Raw genomic sequence first — 18,507 nt, 5'->3', positions numbered from 1 at the left:
GAGGATCATCTTGGAAATTGGAAATTGCTCTCTCTCTCTCCCTTCTCTCTTCTCTTCTTCCTTCTCTTCTCTCCCTTCTTTCTCATATATCTTAATTGCAGACCTTAGAATTAGGTGATCTCCTCCTCAATTTCAGAGTTGATCATCTAATTCACTCCTTAGAGGTTAGATATAGACCATCGGACGACCAATTGTCTGGTGGCCTTGGCTGATCAGGCCTTCTCATTTGGTGTACACTTTCAGCATTGGCCGAGTTCTTCACCATTTCCCGATGGTGAATTGTACAATTCCAGCGATCATCCATGGTAATTGGACTACCAACACTTTGCTGCAGCTGAGGAGCATAAGATCTCAGCTAAGGTCGGCCGATTAAGAGGCTTTCCAGCAAGTGTCGACCGGCGGGAGCTCTACCACACTTGAGGTGGGTTCTCGTTCTTGATCCTTGTGAATTTGGGCATAATTTACTTGGATCATTGCGTAGATCAGAGATCAAATACTTGATCACTCTTTTTATTGGTATTTATTGTGATCTTTGTGGAATTCACAGTTAGATCACACTCGTAATTCTCATCAGTTTCATAGATTCGGCCGTTGCCAACTATATCAGATTTTTTGGCCACTTCCAGTTCCGCCAATTGCATTTGTGAGATCCTCTCATCGAGATCTTATCATCAGTGGCCTTGTTTCAGAGATCGACTACACTTCTATTTTTCCGAATTCCCACACATGCTCACGCATAACTGCCACCTCCATTGGCGTTTTCCGGCCGATCGCCGGAGATTCCATCGACGCTAATCTCAGTTTTGCCGGCACACTTGGGGTTGCGTGTTGATTGGTCAAGGGACTATCAAAGGAATTCTCTTTGGTGAGGCTAGTGCCAGCAGCCTTCTGGGCATGCGCACAACAGACCCTGTCGCAGTTGCGGTAGTAGTCGATCCACGTCTTCCTTTTCTGGTGACTCTGCCCACTATCCCTCGATGCTCTCTTCATTTTTGCCGGCACAAGGGCTCTTTTGAGTTGATTGGGCCCCACACCGCTGGATGATTTCGCCAGGGTTGATTACCTCGCCGGGTGGTTAGTATCGGCAGTGACTCCCCCATGCTGCGCACAGCCGCAGCCCACAAGCTACAGCTATGCCGATGTGCGCTGCTACGAGCACTCATTCACCGAGTGCACACGGCACTCAGTCACCGTAGCTCAGCGGTAACACACAAGGGCACTGTGGCCACAGTGACAACTACTGCAACCACAGTAGCTGTCGTAGCAGCAGCCAAAGCACTGCAGCCGCAACACACTATGTGCACGCACAGCAGGGGCCAAAGAACCTCTCCCAGCTTGCGATAGTCTTGGGAGGCCATCTTTGGAGTGCTGTAACTCTCTCATCTTGAGGAGTTTCTTGGCGCTTCTTGGGGCGTTGGAAAGCTGGTGGAGAGGACCTTGTAGAGGGGTGATTTATGTTTATAATTGACTGTAGCCAGGGTTGCATCCCCGAGGAAGTAAGCTTGCTTTCTAGCATTTTGGCTAGCCTCACCTTGCATTTTGGCCTTGTATTTGTGTTTGGAGTTTGTGTAGGTCATTTTTGTAATCCTGGACTTTTTTCCGGTTGAACCTAGAGCTCCTAGGAGTGAGGTTCGTTCTAGGGAGGTCATAAGGAAATAGGTGTCTAAGTCCTACGAGCAAGAGAAGGATCGAGCTGCGCAAGCTATGGTGCACTCGAGCCAACCAAGTGGAGTCCCACCACATGCACGACCTGTTACTATTTACCTGTGTTATTAGCTCAATTTTCCTTGATCTGTTCTTGCAGTTTTAAGTGATCCAGCTAAACGCTTAGATTATGACCTCGCTGGGAACTATGACATTGAAAGATACACACTACTTGTATGAGGCTTACCTGATCTTGACATTTGAAATTAGCGGTTTATCTGTTTATTTTTTTTCTTAAGTATCCAATGACTTTCACACTCGGTAGCTAATTCCAAGGATGCTCTGTCGTTTCTGTTGCAGGAGTACCTCAGTCGATTTAAGGGGATGATACTAACTTGCAATGGCCTTGGTATTGGTGATGCTTCAATATGGTATTTGCTCAACATTTCTAATGATTTTTCTAGTGTATAGTTTCTGCTGCATTTAATACAGGGTAACAAATACCTACCTGGAAGAGGGTGCCTGTTCTTGTATATTATGTTCACATGCAATGTATCTGACTTTTTCAGGGCACAACAGCTGAGGGAAAAGGGAGAGTTTGTTGATTAATGAGTCAGGTATGCAGTTCCTTTCCCCTCCTGCTTGACAGCATATCTCTATGTTTATATTGTTGTAGAAATCTGTCCTTTGATGGCTTCATAAGTTTGATACATTTTCTCTGGATAGCTCTTCATGTTGTGTAAAATATAAATCATAGCTAGGGCCTTTTATTTGGTTGAAACATGTCTCTCCTACATTGTAAGCAATTTCTAATAGGCAGACCCCAAGGGATTGCCCACATTATCACGAAATGGTGCAGATTTCAATGCATTCCATGATGATCTCCAAGACTCAAATCATTATACATTTAAACAACAAACATAAGAATTAGAAGACACATGTCAAAATGTAAAATAATTTTATTTATAATGGACATTAAAAGAAATACAAAATAAAATTACATTCAAGCCTCACTACAATGCATTCAAAGAAAATAGTACACAACCCTAATACTACCCATCAGTCTCTCACCTTACAAAGGCACACACCATCCCATATTTATAGAGAAAGGTAGCGAAGAGGAGAGAAGAAGTGAAAAAGAGGGAAAGACTACATGTGGGAGAGAGCTCCCAACGGCTAGAATTTTAGCCGTTGGGAGTTAGTCAAACTAGTTTGACTAGCTCCCAACAGTTAGAGTTCTAGCCGTATATATATTATTATATTATATATATATATACTATTACAAATATTACATTAATCTTAACACCCCCCTCAAAATTACAAAGAAGAAACCCATTACACAAGATGTCTTCATAGTCTTCAAGTTTTTCCATTTGGCGCCTCTTCAAGGGGTGCTTAATCATATGCTCTATTACATAAAGGATCTTGAATATCATCAATCCTTGATACTCTCGAAATGTTTTTAGAATCATTCATCTCGCCATTATTTGAAGAACCTGTAAAAAGAGTAAAAACAAGAGCAATCTAACAAGAAATAAGTATACTTATATATATATTATGGAGAGAAACTCCACCTGTGTATAACTGTTTAGTTATACATCGTCGGTCCCAAGCCCGGATAAAGGAGGAGGGATAGACATAAGATAGATCCTAGAATTAAGTGGTGGGCACTGAAAGGAGCTAAACAATGAATGTTTGTAGAGCAGGTAGTTAAGGAAGCTGATTGGTGTCTCGAGGATGATTCAGAATCAATGTGAAGTAAGCGGGTGACATGAGAAAGGTGGCTAAGGAGGTATTGGGTGAGTCTAAAGGCGGTGCACCACTAGGTAAGGATACATCATGGTGGAACAAAAATGTCAAATTAGCTATTAAGGTTAAAAGAGAGTGTTATAGAAATCTAAGTAAGAGTCGTGATAATGAGAATTTGGAGAAGTATATGATAGCAAAGAAGGAAGCTAAAAAAATAGTTCGAAACGCGAGAGATAAAATATATAAGGAGGTTTATGACAAGTTGGATACCAAAGAGGGCGAGAAAGATATTTATAGGCTTGCAAAGATGAGAGATAGGAAATCGAGGGATCTGGGTATGGTTAGATGTATTAAAGATGAAACGCAAAGGGTTTTAGTCAAAGATGAGGAGATTAAGGAGAGATGAAAAGATTATTTTGATAAGCTATTTAATGAAAGTCGTGCTCATGATCTTGGAGACTTCTCCATTCCTTTTCATGAGATAAATCGTGACTTCATGCGCAATATTCAAAAGAAAGAAATTGTATAGGCTTTGAAGAAAATGAAATCAAGAAGGGCAGTTGGCCCAGATGGTATACCTATCGAGGCTTGGAAATGCTTGAGAGAGAAAGGTTTAGAATGATTGACAAATCTTTTTAATAAGATTTGGCGGACAAATAAGATGCCTAATGAGTGGAGGAAGAGTACTTTGGTGCCTCTATATAAGAATAAGGGTGATATACAAGATTACACAAACTATCGTGGTATAAAACTCATGAGTCATACTATGAAACTTTGGGAGAGGGTGATTGAGTCTAGGTTGAGGAAGGTTGTCATGATATCGGAGAATCAATTTGGTTTTATGCCTGGAAGATCAACTATGGAAGCTATACATCTTTTTAGACAACTTACTAAGAGATATAGAGAGAGGAACAAAGATTTGCATATGGTTTTTATTGATTTGGAGAAGGCATATGATAGAGTACCTAGGGACGTTCTCTGGTGGACAATGATGAAGAAAGGTGTTTCTCTCAAGTATGTATAAAGGAGTAGTAACCAATGTCTACACTTGTGGAGGGGTGACAATCAATTTTCCTATAACGGTTGGGTTACATCAAGGATCTGCTTTAAGCCCTTTCCTATTTGCTATAGTGATGGATGAGCTTACGAGATCAATTCAAGAAAATGTGCCGTGGTGTATATTGTTTGCTGATGATATTGTTTTGATTGATGAGTCTAGAGCTGGGGTTAATGCTAAGTTAGAATTATGGAGACAGACATTGGAAGCAAGAGGTTTTAAGTTGAGTAAGAGTAAGACAGAATATATGGAATGTCGGTTTAGTAAGCAACGAAGTAGTGATGGGAGTATAGTGAAGCTTGGTGAGCAAGAAATACCAGTGGATGATTGTTTCAAATATTTGGGATCTATCATTCAAAAGTATGGAGAAATTGATGGAGATGTAAATCATAGGATAAAGGTTGGGTGAATGAAATGAAAAAGTGCAACTGAAGTGTTGTGCGATCGTAGAATGCCATTGCGGTTGAAGGAAAAGTTTTATAGGACGACTATTAGGCCCGCTTTACTATATGGTACGGAATGTTGGGCTGTCAAGAGACATCATATTCAAAAAATGAGTGTAGCTGAGATGTGTATGCTTAGATGGATGTGTGGAAATACAATAACAGATAAGATTCAGAACGAGGAGATACGTAAGAAGGTAGGCGTTGCACCCATTGAAAATAAGATGAGAGAGAATCGTTTACGGTGGTTTGAACATATTCGGCGAAGGTCTAATGATGCTCCAGTTAGAAGGATGGAGAAATGAGAAAATATATTAGTTAAAAGAGGTCGGGGTAGGCCTAGGAAGACTTGGATGGAGATGATAGGAAAGGATATGAATGCTTTGAACCTCACCGAGGACATGGCATTGGATAGAAATGATTGGAGGAGAAGGATTCATGTGGAAGACCCAGAATGATTTTTTTTTTTGGTTCATATCGCCGACCCCAATTATTTTGGGATGAAAGCGTAGTAGTTTTTGTTGTTTGTTGTATATATTATGGAGAGAGTATAGCCAAGCACGCAAACATAGGATACGTCCAAAATAAGTCAATTTTAACATTTTTCTAAATCATTTAAAGTAAGAATTTTGAGCAGTCATTAACTATAAACATGAGTCATTGATGAACTCAACCATGATAGAATAATACTAAGAGAGATGCAAACAATGAAAATCATGCAAATATATATTTATCCCCAAAAACATATTAATGTATAACAATCATAAATTTTCATCATTATTAATACTATGAAGGAATAACTCAATAACAAATCATCTTTATACAACGAAAGATATAAATAAGTATGGATCAATTAGAAACAATATTTAAACTAACAACTAATACATATATTAATGAACCCTGTCATAATTTAGAACTAATAAAGAAGTCACATATGGACAAATAATAAATAAATAAACTTTCAATAACACATGCTTAAAAATAAGCAAAAATAAAGGAATCCCAATGAGAATTCACACAAATACAATAGAAGTACTTAAGCACTCAAGAACAATCAAATGCACACAGTAGCCACTATATGCATACACATACGAGATTTTACTAATGAAATGCTTAAAAAAATATGTAATAAAATATGCAAAATTTACAAAAAAACAAAGTGCAAAAGCACATACTAGTTTAAGCATTGACAACATAAAGATACGAAGGCACAATACAAGCACAAAAGTGCATAAGTACAAGTCCACTATGGGACAATATAAAGAGCCAATAGAGAAACATAAGAAAAAAAGAATATCTATTTATTAATTAAATATATGCTTGAAAAAAAAAAACATAACCTTATGCAAATTATGCAAGACAATTAATCATGAGATAACTATATACAATGCAAAATGCATGAAAATATTTTAACAACCATTTCTCATAAAAGAGTAAATGAGTTTTAGACAAATTACGAATAGATTTTAAAAAATCTCATACATCATAATGAATGAATTTTGCAAATTAAAACATTTTTTTAACCACCACAAGCAATCATCTCTTATGCCTCCAAACCTCAAATAAAGTGTATCAACGACTAGAACAAATGCATAATCATCATGCCACTAAAGGGCCAAAGATACACACAAAGGTGTGTATAAACATCTCTTGTCTACATATAATGACACTTAAAAACAAGTGTATCAATGACTAGAACAAGAGCATAATGCCAACGAAGGGATAAAATCACACATAAAGTTGAATAAACATCTCTTGTTTACATATAATGACACTAAAAAAACAACTGTATCAGCGACTAAATCAAGAGTATAATATCAATAATGAGCTAAAATTGCACACGAAGGTGTAAATAAACATCTCTTGTCTAGATATAATGACACTAAAAAATCAAGTGTATTAACGACTAAATCAAGAGTATAATCTCAATGCCAACAAAGGGCTAAAAAGACACACGAAGGTATGAACAAACATCTCTTGTTTACATATAATGACACTTAGATAAGAGGCATAAAAAGGAGAAGACACTCGAGGTAAGAAGGCTTGTAATGAAAACACACTAATGCCATCAATAAGAATATCAATTTTAACAATCTTTTGAAATACCATGATTTCAAAAATAGATAGCCATCACAGATAAACAAAGTTATAAGCATTCATAATAACAATGGTCATACAACAAATAAGGAAAACACCACACTCAGATCTAGAGATCAAACAACTATCAGTTAGAGAAAAACCAACAATCTAAACTGACATAAAACGATGTGCACACAACTTACCTCAACAAACATCTCTGAATCAACAAAGGCATATATGGATTCAGAGGCCAATCAACTATCAATCAGATCCAAGATTAGTGTCAAGACAACACATAAACTTTGATAATTGCAGATTGATAAGATGACATGAGGTGCACACACAACTCACCTTAACGGGTAACCTTGACCCAACAACAAGGCCAAGAGAAATGATGCATCTTATAAAATTTTGTGATGGATAAATCAAGTTGCCATAAAAAAGCAATACATACATAATTCAATTTCCAAATAGGTGAGTTCATATCAAATATTCAATTTGAAAAGATAATTTTCAAATAAAATCCAAAAAAGTTAAGTAAAAACCTTAGCATAAAAATTAGTGCAATCATATGCACAACAATATGTTAATAGATGCAATTATATGCAATACAAGATATCTCATGATAATTTTTACAATCTTGAATAACCAAATAATGAGTCATGCCCAATATAAGCACTCTTCATAGAGGTGGTGGAATTATGAAGTTTGAGAATCCTTCAAAAGATCATAAATCCACCAATGAAAACTAAGTGCACTAAGCACATCTCATACAAAAGAGTAATAAATCTCATTAAAGAGACAAGAACACATATAACTAAGAAGTTGAAGCTAAATCATAAGTCTATTATAAAGCAATTGAAGACAATCAAATGGAAATTCCCAAAGAGCTATATAGATCCACATATATATATATATAATCACACTAAACAAAAGATTTTTCTCATAATATAACATTTTTTAATAAGCATGATGTAAAATATCAATGCGCAAGAGAGAAATCACAAAAGATAAACACATTTTTTTATACGATAATAAGTCATGCTTATGCCTTTCAATAATTAAGGTATATACCCAAAAGAAAATCTTAATCCAACACGTGTCATTTGAAAATATTCTTTACTTAATACAAAAATATTGTTCAAATATATATGAAATAACATATTAAAAAAGGCCTCATTTAAAAATAAATCATGATAAAAGATTATGCTTGATCAAATCATAATATATTAAAAAATTTCAAAGATAGTTCATACATATGTCAAGAAATATAAATTTTAGTATTTTTCAAAACACATAAAATTATAAAAAGCCACATATTCAACTTGAGTGGATAACTATAAAGGTGTTCTCTAAGGAACACACTGACAATACCTACAAAGGGAACAAAAAAGAGGTGTTCTAAAAAAACACAATCACAAATTCCACAAGAGGATACACAATAAGGCACAATATAATTTTTTTTTTTATCAAATGAAATGAGTGTGTAAAAGCATATGCAAAATATAGTTTTTCACTATACATATCCATAATCTAAGACATCAAAACACCACAATTTTTACATACTTCACAAAAATATTTATTGTTAATATAACTTCTTTTTAAAACTTACCATACATGTAAAAAAACAAGAAGCCAAAGATATATACCAGAATGCGAAATCTTTGAATCCATTTCATTTATTAGTACGAATCCTTTTCAAGACCGATGTCTCGCTCTAATACCATGTCACAAAATGGTGTGGATTCCAATGCATTTCATGATGATCTCCAAGACTCAAAACATTATACATTTAAACAACAAACTTAAGAATTAAAAGACACATATCAAAATGTAAATAAATAATTTTATTCATAATGGATATTAAAAGAAATACAAAATAAAATTTCATTCAAGTCTCACTACAATGCACTCAAAGAAAATAATACAACCCTAATACTACTCATCACTCTCTCACCTTACAACGGCACACACCCTCTCATATTTATAGAGAAAAGTAGAGAAGAGAAGGAGAAAAGAAGTGAAAAAGAAGGAAATACCACACATGGGAGAGAGCTCCCAATGGCTAGAATTCTAGCCGTTGGGAGTTAGTCAAACTAGTTTGACTAGCTCCCAATGGCTAGAGTTCTAGCCGTTGGGAGCAAGTCAAAGCTAGTTTGACTTGACTCCCATATATATATATATATTACATTAATCTTAACCAAGGTTGACAAACTAGGAAGCGAAAGCGGGAAACGGTGCGGGAAGCAGAAACGAGAAGCAAGGCATTTTAAAATTTATAGGTAGCGGGAAATCAATTTGAAAGCGAAATATGAAAAAAAATAAACAATATGGTAATTGAATAGAAATTGAACAATTAACAAATAAAAACTAAAATAAAATTGATCATTCTTATATTTTATGATTTTTCAGTAAAAGAGTTAAATTTTTGTTAAAATCTAAGTCACACAGACTCGGCTAAAAGGTCAATGCACCCACGTCAACATGCCCCGACCCGGGTGCAACTTTAGACACGGGGTGGACACGGTCAACTAAGTGTTAGACTCCATCAACACACTGGGGCCGAGTCCATCCATATTTTGGACTCGGTCAACTTTGATCGAGTTTTTTTTGTCCATTTCTAAAAATTAATTTGGACTCGGGTCGGGTTCGGATCCGGACCCAACCCGGATCCAAGACAGTATTGGGATCGGGGCCCGACCCTTAAGAGGCTACGTAGGGGGAGGAGAATACCCCCCCCCCCCCCCCCCCTTTTTTTAAAGAAGTCGAGGGTTAGGGTCCTCTCCCATTCGAGCTCCGGCAGGCCACCGATGACCATCGCCGTCGGCGACCCTCTGCCACCGCACCTCGACCCTCCCTTCTCTCCCATTTCCTGGCCACCCGACGCTGACAACCCTTGACGCTCCTTTCTCCCTCCCGCTCGTCGTATTTCGGCAGCCGAGGCCAACACCCCCTGTGCGCCATCTCCCAATGTCGGCGACACCCCTTTTTTCGGCCACTTCTCAGGTAATATCTCTCTCTCTCTTTCTCGTTGTCTTCTTCTTCTTCTTCTCCCTGTTTGTGAAGAGGAGGGGGCTGAGCCCCTCTCCGATGCCCCATTTTTGCAGGGGAGGGGCTGAGCCCCTCCCTGTTGCCCTGTTTCTATAAGGGAGGGACCAAGCCCCTCCCTGCCTCCTTGTTCCTTCTGTACGCAGAGGAGGGTTGATCCCTCCCCTCTTCGTCCTCTCCTTCATTGCCGGCAGGCAGGGCCTGTCGGCCCTCCTTATTGCAGGACAGGCAAGGGCTCAACCCCCCCTTTCCTGCACCCATTGCTCGCAGAGGAGGGGCTCGGCCCCTCCCTCGCCTCTTATTTCGCAGAGGAGGGGCTCAACCCCTCCTCGTATTAGTTTGCTCCGATAGGCGAGGCAGGGCCCAGCCTGTCAGCCGAGCCCCTCTTTCCCCCGCCTTCTTTTGTGCCGAAAGGCAGGGCCTACCAGTCCTCCCGTTCGGGGCGGCAGGGGCCCCTGCCGCCTTGAACCTATTCGGCAAGGGGCTTTGCCTTCCCTTGCTGCTCATTTGCCCAGCATGGCAGGGGCAATGCCCTTGCCACACATGGGTCTTCGGCAGGGGCGATGCCCTTTACCGATTGGGGTTTTTCAGTAGGGGCGATGCCCTGCCCTTGAGCACCCTTAGGTACCTCTTCTCCCTGTCACATGCAGGCAGGGCAAGGCCCTGCCTCCCTACATCTCATCCGGTAGGGGCTTCGTCCCTGCCGCTCAGTTTTTTCAGCATTGGCAGGAGCGACACCCCTGCTAGGCGCTCTCTCTCCTGTAACGCAGGCAGGCGCAAAGGGCCCCTGTCCCTTCCTACTTTTTCGATTTTTCCTTTTTGCATACTAATGTGTTGCAGTTTTTCAGCAGGGGGCTCCATTATTTTTTGTCAGGCACATAGTGAGAGGGGTGAAGTTCCTGTTACTATTTTTTTGAAGTGTTTATTAACTTTATTTACATATTTTGGTGCGTACTGCATACGATTTTGTGTTCAGTTTTCAGTTTCACTTTTCTTTTCAATTTTCAGATATAATGGTGAGTTCTAGTGGCAGTGTCAATACAGTTGATTTAAGTTCTAACTCTGAATTAGAAGTTTCTCAAACACTTTGGAGGCTTGTGACAAAAGGGATAAAAACTAGTGGTGGTGGTGGAAATGTGCAGTTTCTTTGTAATCTATGTAAGACTGCTTTCACGGGTTCTTATACGCGTGCAAAAGCACATCTTTTGCATATTCGTGGTCTAGGAATTAGGCCATGTTCTAGGGTTGACAAAGACTTGTTAAAGCAATTAAAGAACAAGAGGAAGCTGAAAAAAAGAAAATTGTAAAGATGAGAAGCGATTCGATTAATCTGCCTTTTGCTATTGCCAGTGATGAATAAAAAGAGCTTTTAAAGAAAAGAAAGATGGAAGACAATAAAACAATACAAACGTAATTCAAAAACAGGGCAAGAGAAGAAATTGATAAAAAGATTGGTCGATTCTTTTATTTAAGCTTAATTCCTTTTAATGTAGCTAGAAGTCTATACTAGAAAGATATGATTACATCTTTGACTAATTGTAATTTGAGTGGTTATGTGTCTCCTAGTTTAGAAAAACTAAGAACTATCATTCTTGTAGAGGAAAAAAATAGAATTGAAGACTTGTTAAAGACCTAAAAATTTGCATGGAAACGACATGGAGTGTCTATTGTTTCTGATGGGTGGACTGATATACAAAGGCGACCACTGATAAACTTCATTGCTTACTCACTTAATGAGCCAATCTTTTTGAAGACTGTTGATACATCTGAAGAGTATAAAGATGCTAAATATTTAAAGAGATTATTTGTCGAAGTGATAAAAGAAGTGGGTGAAGAAAGTGTGATGCAAATCATTACTGACAACGCTCCAATTTGCAGTCGTGCATGAATGAATTTGGCAAGTGAAGATACACATTCACATATTTTTTGGACTCCTTATGCAACATAGTTTAAATTTGACACTTAAGAGTATATGCAATCCATCAAAAGATGATGCACATGTACGTGAAATGTGTTTATGGATTTAGGAAATAGAGCATGATGTTCGAAATATTAAAATTTTTGTTGTAAACCATCATCATACCCTTTATATATTTAATAGGCATTCTGATCTCAAGTTACTAAAAGTTGTTGAAACTAGTTTTGCTTCTCTCATTGTTATGATGAAAAGAATTAAGGAACTCAAGAATGCATTGATGATGATGGTGACCGATCAAGATTGAGATTTTTATCGTACTGAAGATGATGTTAAGGCTCAAGCTATCAAAAAATGCATTTGTGATGATTTTTGGTGCGATAAAATTACATATTTTATTGAATTTACAGTGCCTATTTGGGAAATGTTGAGAGAAATTGATAGAGATGTACCCATGCTTCATAGAATTTATGAAATGTGGGACAATATAATTGAAAAAGTTTGAAGTATCATTTTCAAACATGTGAAGAAAGATGTTGCACTTGATGATTCAGAATTTTACAATCATGTACATTCAGTTTTAATGAGAAGATGAGATAAAAGCAATACACATTTGCATTGCATGACACACTCTCTCAATCCAAAATATTATGCAAAAAGATGATTGGCAGAAGGTTTTTGTCGTGTTTCTCTAAATGAAGATTTTGAGATATCAAGGAATAGAATGATATGTTTGGGAAGACTTTTTAATGATCCTCACATGTTTAAGGTTGTAAATAGTGAGTTTGAAAACTTTTCTACTGGAAGATTTGATTATTTAGCAGCACTTATGGCAAGGGATGAGGAAGATCCCCTTAATTGGTGGGCAACGTATGGATCAGAGACACCAAATCTGCAACGTCTTGCAATGGAGTTGTTATCCCAACCTGCTACATCATCGTGTTGTGAAAGAAATTGAAGTACATATGCTCAAATTCACAACATTAAAAGAAACAAACTCACTAGTAAAAGAGCAGAGGATTTAGTTTATGTTCACTCTAATCTACAATTAATTTCTCGCCGCACTAAAGATGAATATAGGTATTTTTTTTTGTATTCAAAGTTCGTATATAAATATTTGTATTCAAAGTTTGAAGTTAGATACTAAGTTAGTCATATTTTGATGCAGTTGTGGACCATCCAAGTATTGAGATGTAAATCCAGAAGATTTTGACTTGGAGGGAGAACATCATACTATCAATATGAACTACCTCGATCCTATTCTTCCCTCTAATTCAGAGGGATGAGGCAGATTTATGATAAGTTTTGTTGTTATCACACTCACAAGCTTCTTTATGTGTTATATTTTGGTAAGTTTGTGTTACTTCAATAGAACTATTTTTTTATTTTTGCTTTAAAATTTACAATCTTATTATTGTTATATATATATATATATAGCTGTGTCCCCGTGTCCAAAATGTTTGAAATTGCTCCGCACCCGTGTCGTACCCGCACCCATGTGACATAGGTTAAAATCTAACAATGATGGTTACCAATTTAGAGAAAGTACATGGGAAGTGAGTGGAAGTGAGGAAAAACATGAAAAAAGTATATAAAAAGCATAGATCATGTGGGAAGCATAGAAGAAGTGGGGGAATCGAGATTCCCATCGTGCTTTTGAAGCGAGGAGTATCGCACTTCCGAAGCGAGCTTCCCACCTACCTAAGAAGCTTCCGTTAACTCTGAAGTTAACACACATGCCCTGAGGCTTGTGGATAGGCAGCTTCCCTCTATCCCAGGTTTGAGCCCCCATGTGGGCACCTGGGTCAGATGGATACGGGGATACAACCATTTTTATGAAGTTTCCAATATGACTAGTATATACGGGGACATGATACACAGGAAAAAATGGAGTGCCCGTGTGACATAGGTGGGCGCCCCCTTCCCCAGGCAAAGACCAGCCCCCTGGTTGGGGGGAGGGTGTGTGCGCATGAAGTTTTACGCTGCTGAGACAACGACCGTTGATGCGGTAGGCTACGACGAGTGCAACCAGGTCTCCGATCCCAGGTGTGGTTTTTTCGTGTAAAAAAAATCCTGATAGAGATATTACAGATCCATGTAAAGCATGCATGATTTGTAAGTAGTGGTTATGACGAAGTTTAAGGTGGTTAAACTGGTACATGACTTCATCAACTTTAAAGGATGCCTAATTGTGCTGCTAACTTGTCACTTGTTTCTCTTTAATAAGAAGTCACTTATTCTTATGGGTGTGTTGTATTTTTTATTGAATATCCTGTACCGCTAATTCACATGCTGCCTTACCTGATCCCCATTAAAAGCACTCTATTGTTATTAAAAGGTTTCCCCTTAAGCCATGTGATTGATTTTAGGGTACCCTTTCTCTCTTCTGGCTTAGAAAATATTTATGTTTTAGAATGATGATACCAAGACTGATCTTTTAACTCCCTTTTATTATACCTTGTTGGGGTGACAATGGTTGATGCCCTAACCCTGTTTGACCTAGCACACAAATTGTACTGTTGGGTCTGGGATCAGAAAAAGAGCTTGTTTCATATTCTAATCATTATATTATCAAGTTCTGTCAAATCTAACTTGTATCAGGGGTTGAGTGCGATAGCTGGATGGTTAGGAGCCTGTTTCATTACCGAAGGGTCTCAGGGTTCCATATTTTACAGATGTAGCTTGACTCAAGCCACATCGAGATGTGGATCCTTTCTCTTGCATGATCTAATTCAGATCTAACTATGCAAAGTGGGTTTTATGTTGGATTTTCGTTATGTCAGAACTGGAATTTTATATATGAAAAATAAAAATGGAATACCTCAGATCAGATTGGATTTGACTCAAATCCAATATTGGATTTACCAGGCAAAGTTCTTGATCTGAAATTGGTAGGTCCTATAGGTCCCAAAAGAGATCGTAGTTTTTGGTCTGTACATGGAAATACAAATTGTTGATCTGTTTGTGTGTATCGGTTTTGGAGCCCTTTGAATAAACTTTCATCCAAATAACAGGGTTTAACGAAATAGTGTTTAGGGGCTGGTTACCAGTAACCAACATGAACAAATAAAAATGACCTACGAACAATTTATTTACTCAGTCACCCAATTAAGTTATATATGCGTGAGTCACATTATTCGTATTTTCCTAATGCAGCTTTTCCTCACCAAGTTATTATGGGATCCAAATGAGTGGGAACCTAATTAACCACTAATTTCAAGTCAAGGCATAGATTAACCATCTTAAACGTCATCATAAGTATTTTCTAGCCATAAATATGGTTTTGTCTTTTGAAGGATTACCAAAATGACACATCCAGAAAACCAACGGATCCTCTTCTTGATTTTGATCTGTCTTTGAGCTTCAAACCTGTTACCAGGATTTGGTTGCGGGGTCTGATCAATTTCAATGATATATTCCTTTGGTAATAGTAGAGTGAATGTGGGAATGAAATATGAAATGTGTTATTCCTTTAGAAGATAAATCCATTTTAGAGCGTGCTTTTTTCTTTTTATTCTGCTGTGCAATTATCTGGAGTTTAAGATTGTATTTGCAGCAGGAATATATCTAGATCCTCAGTACGAATTCACTTACTAATGATAGGCTTCTAGCAAATCTGGATTGGCACCTAAAACGAATCTGAATTGACATGACTACCATGTAATAACAGCTGGATGTGTGGTAGTCTGGTTGGTGTAGATTGAAAAATCTATTGATATTTATCACTGTGGTGGTCGCTCATATGGCCATTGGGGTGGGTGTGAGAGTGTTGAGATAAAGACGCTGGATCGAGCCCTGCTGGGGCGCACAGGTGTGTCCATAGCTTTCACCGGTGCGCCACATAAGGCAGGGTGGTTTGGGTCTGTGACAATAATTCTCACAAGCCCATTTTCTCACATCATTGCTAATGTGAGAAAATGTGATTCATTCTCTCACATTTTGCGAGTCAGAGTCACAGGGTCGTGCTCGTGACATCAATTCTCATGAGAATCTTGCAAAGGGCCAAGTTAACAGACCTTTAGTAGTGAGGATTTCCAGCTAATAGTTTTTCTTTATTATTGTGTGCAGTTGATTCATGTTCTGATGGCGTTGTGCAGTCAGATTCTAATATGCTGTTCCTTGTTATGTTCTCATTACGTTTAAGCCACCCTGGTTTAATTGGTGCTCAAACTCTTTCTTGTTTCAGCATCTTCCAATCCTTGTGCAGTTCAGTGCCATTTGAACCATGTGAGCATACACTGCCTCAAGGTGGACGAAGCAGCAGTGATATGAATTCCATTCAATGAGAGCAAACCTGATCCAGAATTTTTCATGGAGAAGAGGGGCATCTTTAGTTTATCACTGTGTTTTAGTGTTTGTTTTACCATATGCGAGTGGGAATATGATGTTATGTGGGGAAATGCTTACAACTTTTTTTTATTGCGAGATTTAAGATGCATAGGTTGTTTACTTAATAATAGCTACAATATTGACATCGTTATTTGTGAATAATGGTACTTGAATTGTGAGGTTGTTGGATCTCTTTTAACATCAGCGGTCAAGATGGCAGCGATCAACACACATGAATGCACGCTCATAGGGTTGTTAAGCAAGCCGAATGAACCGAGCAGAGGGTGTTCAAACTAGGCTTGTTGCTTGTGTGGAGCCAAGCAAGGTTGAGGTTATGAAGAGCCAAGCTAAACTTAAACGGCCTCTTTTACAAAAATAATTGTTTCAAACTTGTAAGCAATAAGATTTGAACCCTAAACTTGTTTGCAAGCCAAACACTTCAACCATCTATGGGAAATATATGTAAAATATATTTATTATTAATTAAGAGTATATGCTAGCCGAGCTGAGCCAAACATTGGTTCGTGTTAGGTTTGCCGGGCTTATTTCACGAGCTCGAACAAGGTCTTTACGAGCCCACGGCTCATGTCATTTTCCAGCCATTCACCTCTCTCTCTTAGTCACTGGTCTATACGACAAAGCTCCAAATCGACTAAGAGACGTAGCAGAACATAAAATCGCGATTTTTCAAGGACGCTTTTAACGTGCACAAAGAAAAGTAATTTTCTTGTATTTCCAAAAAACGTCGCAATATTTGTCGCTATGAGTTACACCAGTTCCGATACCAGTTCGACTCGGTTTCATCAGAAAATCCCGATACGATCACTGCCAACCAAGAAACTAGGAACGGCAAGGAAAAAGGAGCTCTGAACGAGAAAGACATAGAGCGCAACCGGAATCGTGGTGATTTCAATCGGAAAGAAAAGGGGGAAAAGAGAGGCCCCAGACAAACAGGACCCAGAGACGAACAAGATCGTGATAACATGATTTTGTGAAAAACGGAAAACAGGACCTAGGGACGACCAATAAAGCCGATCAGGCGTGCTCCCCCGATATGAACACGTCGATCTGCTGGAGGAAGGTGAGGCTCTGCGGGCGGTCGGCCCTCCGGACGTAGCCCTGTGTCTCCTCCGCCGAGTAGACGCTCAGCCCCTTCATCCCCTTCCTCCGCCACAGCCGCTCGCCGTAGCTGCTGTGCGCGAAGTACGCCTCCGCCTTAACTTCCTCCCTGCCCTCCTCCTCCTCCTCCTCCGGCCGGATAACCACCGGCAGGCGGACGTAATGGTCCCTGGAGGTGCCCTCGAGCTCGTCCATGTGACGGATTCCGGCCGCCGAGACGGCGTAGACCTCGCCGCGAACGCGATCGCCCTTGCCGCGGAGGTCCAGCATGAAGGGGACCTGGTAGGGCCCGCACACCAGCGGGTACCTCTCGGCGGTGCGGTAGGGCCCCACGAACTCGGCCTCCCCTCGCCGGATGAGCTCCTGCACCAGCCGGTGGTTCGAGAACCCTCGCTTCAGCGTTCCATACGTGAAGATCAGCCGGCGGTCGCCCAGCGGTGCGATCGGAACCCCCATTCTTTCCCTTCTTCCTCCTCCCCTTCTTCTTCTTTCTGTTGATCGGAAGGGGCGAAGGGAGTCGGAATTCCGACTTCCTTTCTCCTTTCTCCTTTCTCCTTCTTCCTTTCTTTTTTTCCTTTTCTCTTCTTCTTGGTCTTGTTGGAGTTTGGTTTGGGGCTGCAACCCTGTATAAATTGAGGGGGAGGGGTTGGGGGTTGTGATCGTTAGTGGACGGGGTTTGGCGGGCAGTCTGCCCGTGTAGAACGGGCAGCGGGGCAGGCTCCACGTGGTGATGGGGTCTTCTTTTTGTGTAAAAAAGACAAAAAATTCGGTGAGGTATGAGTATGACACGTCATCGGTGCTGAGGTCAGGGGAGCCGATGATTGCCGGGACCTCAATTGTTCGGGTTGGGTTCGGATTTGGTGTTACTCTTACTCTTACCAAATCAGATGTATTTGTACCCGGGTATGGGATCATGCGGGTTCAGGTTTGAATCTTTGATATGAGGATAGCCTCATAGGATCCTGATCCAATTTTCTTTGGGATTCAAAAGAATTCCCTCTCTTTGTCTTTGAATGCTTGGCCCTGGAAATCGGATCTCATCATATTTGGATTCTAGAGTTTGAACCACATCTGGATGTTTAAGTAGTTCGATATTGGAGGAGGTGTCCGGTTCCATTTGATGA

General features: G+C 39.4%; 1 protein-coding gene and 1 pseudogene across 1 annotated transcript in view; one reads left to right on the top strand and one right to left on the bottom strand.

Moving 5' to 3' along the window:
* Positions 1-16,423, top strand: part of LOC149813566 (uncharacterized) — a 58,659-nt gene extending 42,236 nt beyond the window's left edge. Inside the window, exons 4-7 of the mRNA XM_089991979.1 lie at positions 1,805-1,878; positions 2,005-2,075; positions 2,214-2,261; positions 16,122-16,423. Coding sequence (XP_089848105.1) covers positions 1,805-1,878; positions 2,005-2,075; positions 2,214-2,253 — 185 coding nt within the window. The 3' untranslated portion in view covers positions 2,254-2,261; positions 16,122-16,423. The remainder of the gene's footprint in view (positions 1-1,804; positions 1,879-2,004; positions 2,076-2,213; positions 2,262-16,121) is intronic.
* A 546-nt stretch (positions 16,424-16,969) lies between these two features.
* LOC149813565 (putative gamma-glutamylcyclotransferase At3g02910 pseudogene) lies at positions 16,970-17,967 on the bottom strand (annotated as a pseudogene).
* Between the last annotated feature and the right edge of the window lie 540 nt (positions 17,968-18,507).

Source organism: Nuphar pumila, chromosome 16 (assembly GCF_984573655.1).
Source record: "Nuphar pumila chromosome 16, dmNupPumi1.hap1.1, whole genome shotgun sequence".
NCBI lineage: Eukaryota > Viridiplantae > Streptophyta > Magnoliopsida > Nymphaeales > Nymphaeaceae > Nuphar > Nuphar pumila.
This window is presented reverse-complemented; position numbering and strand designations above follow the sequence as displayed.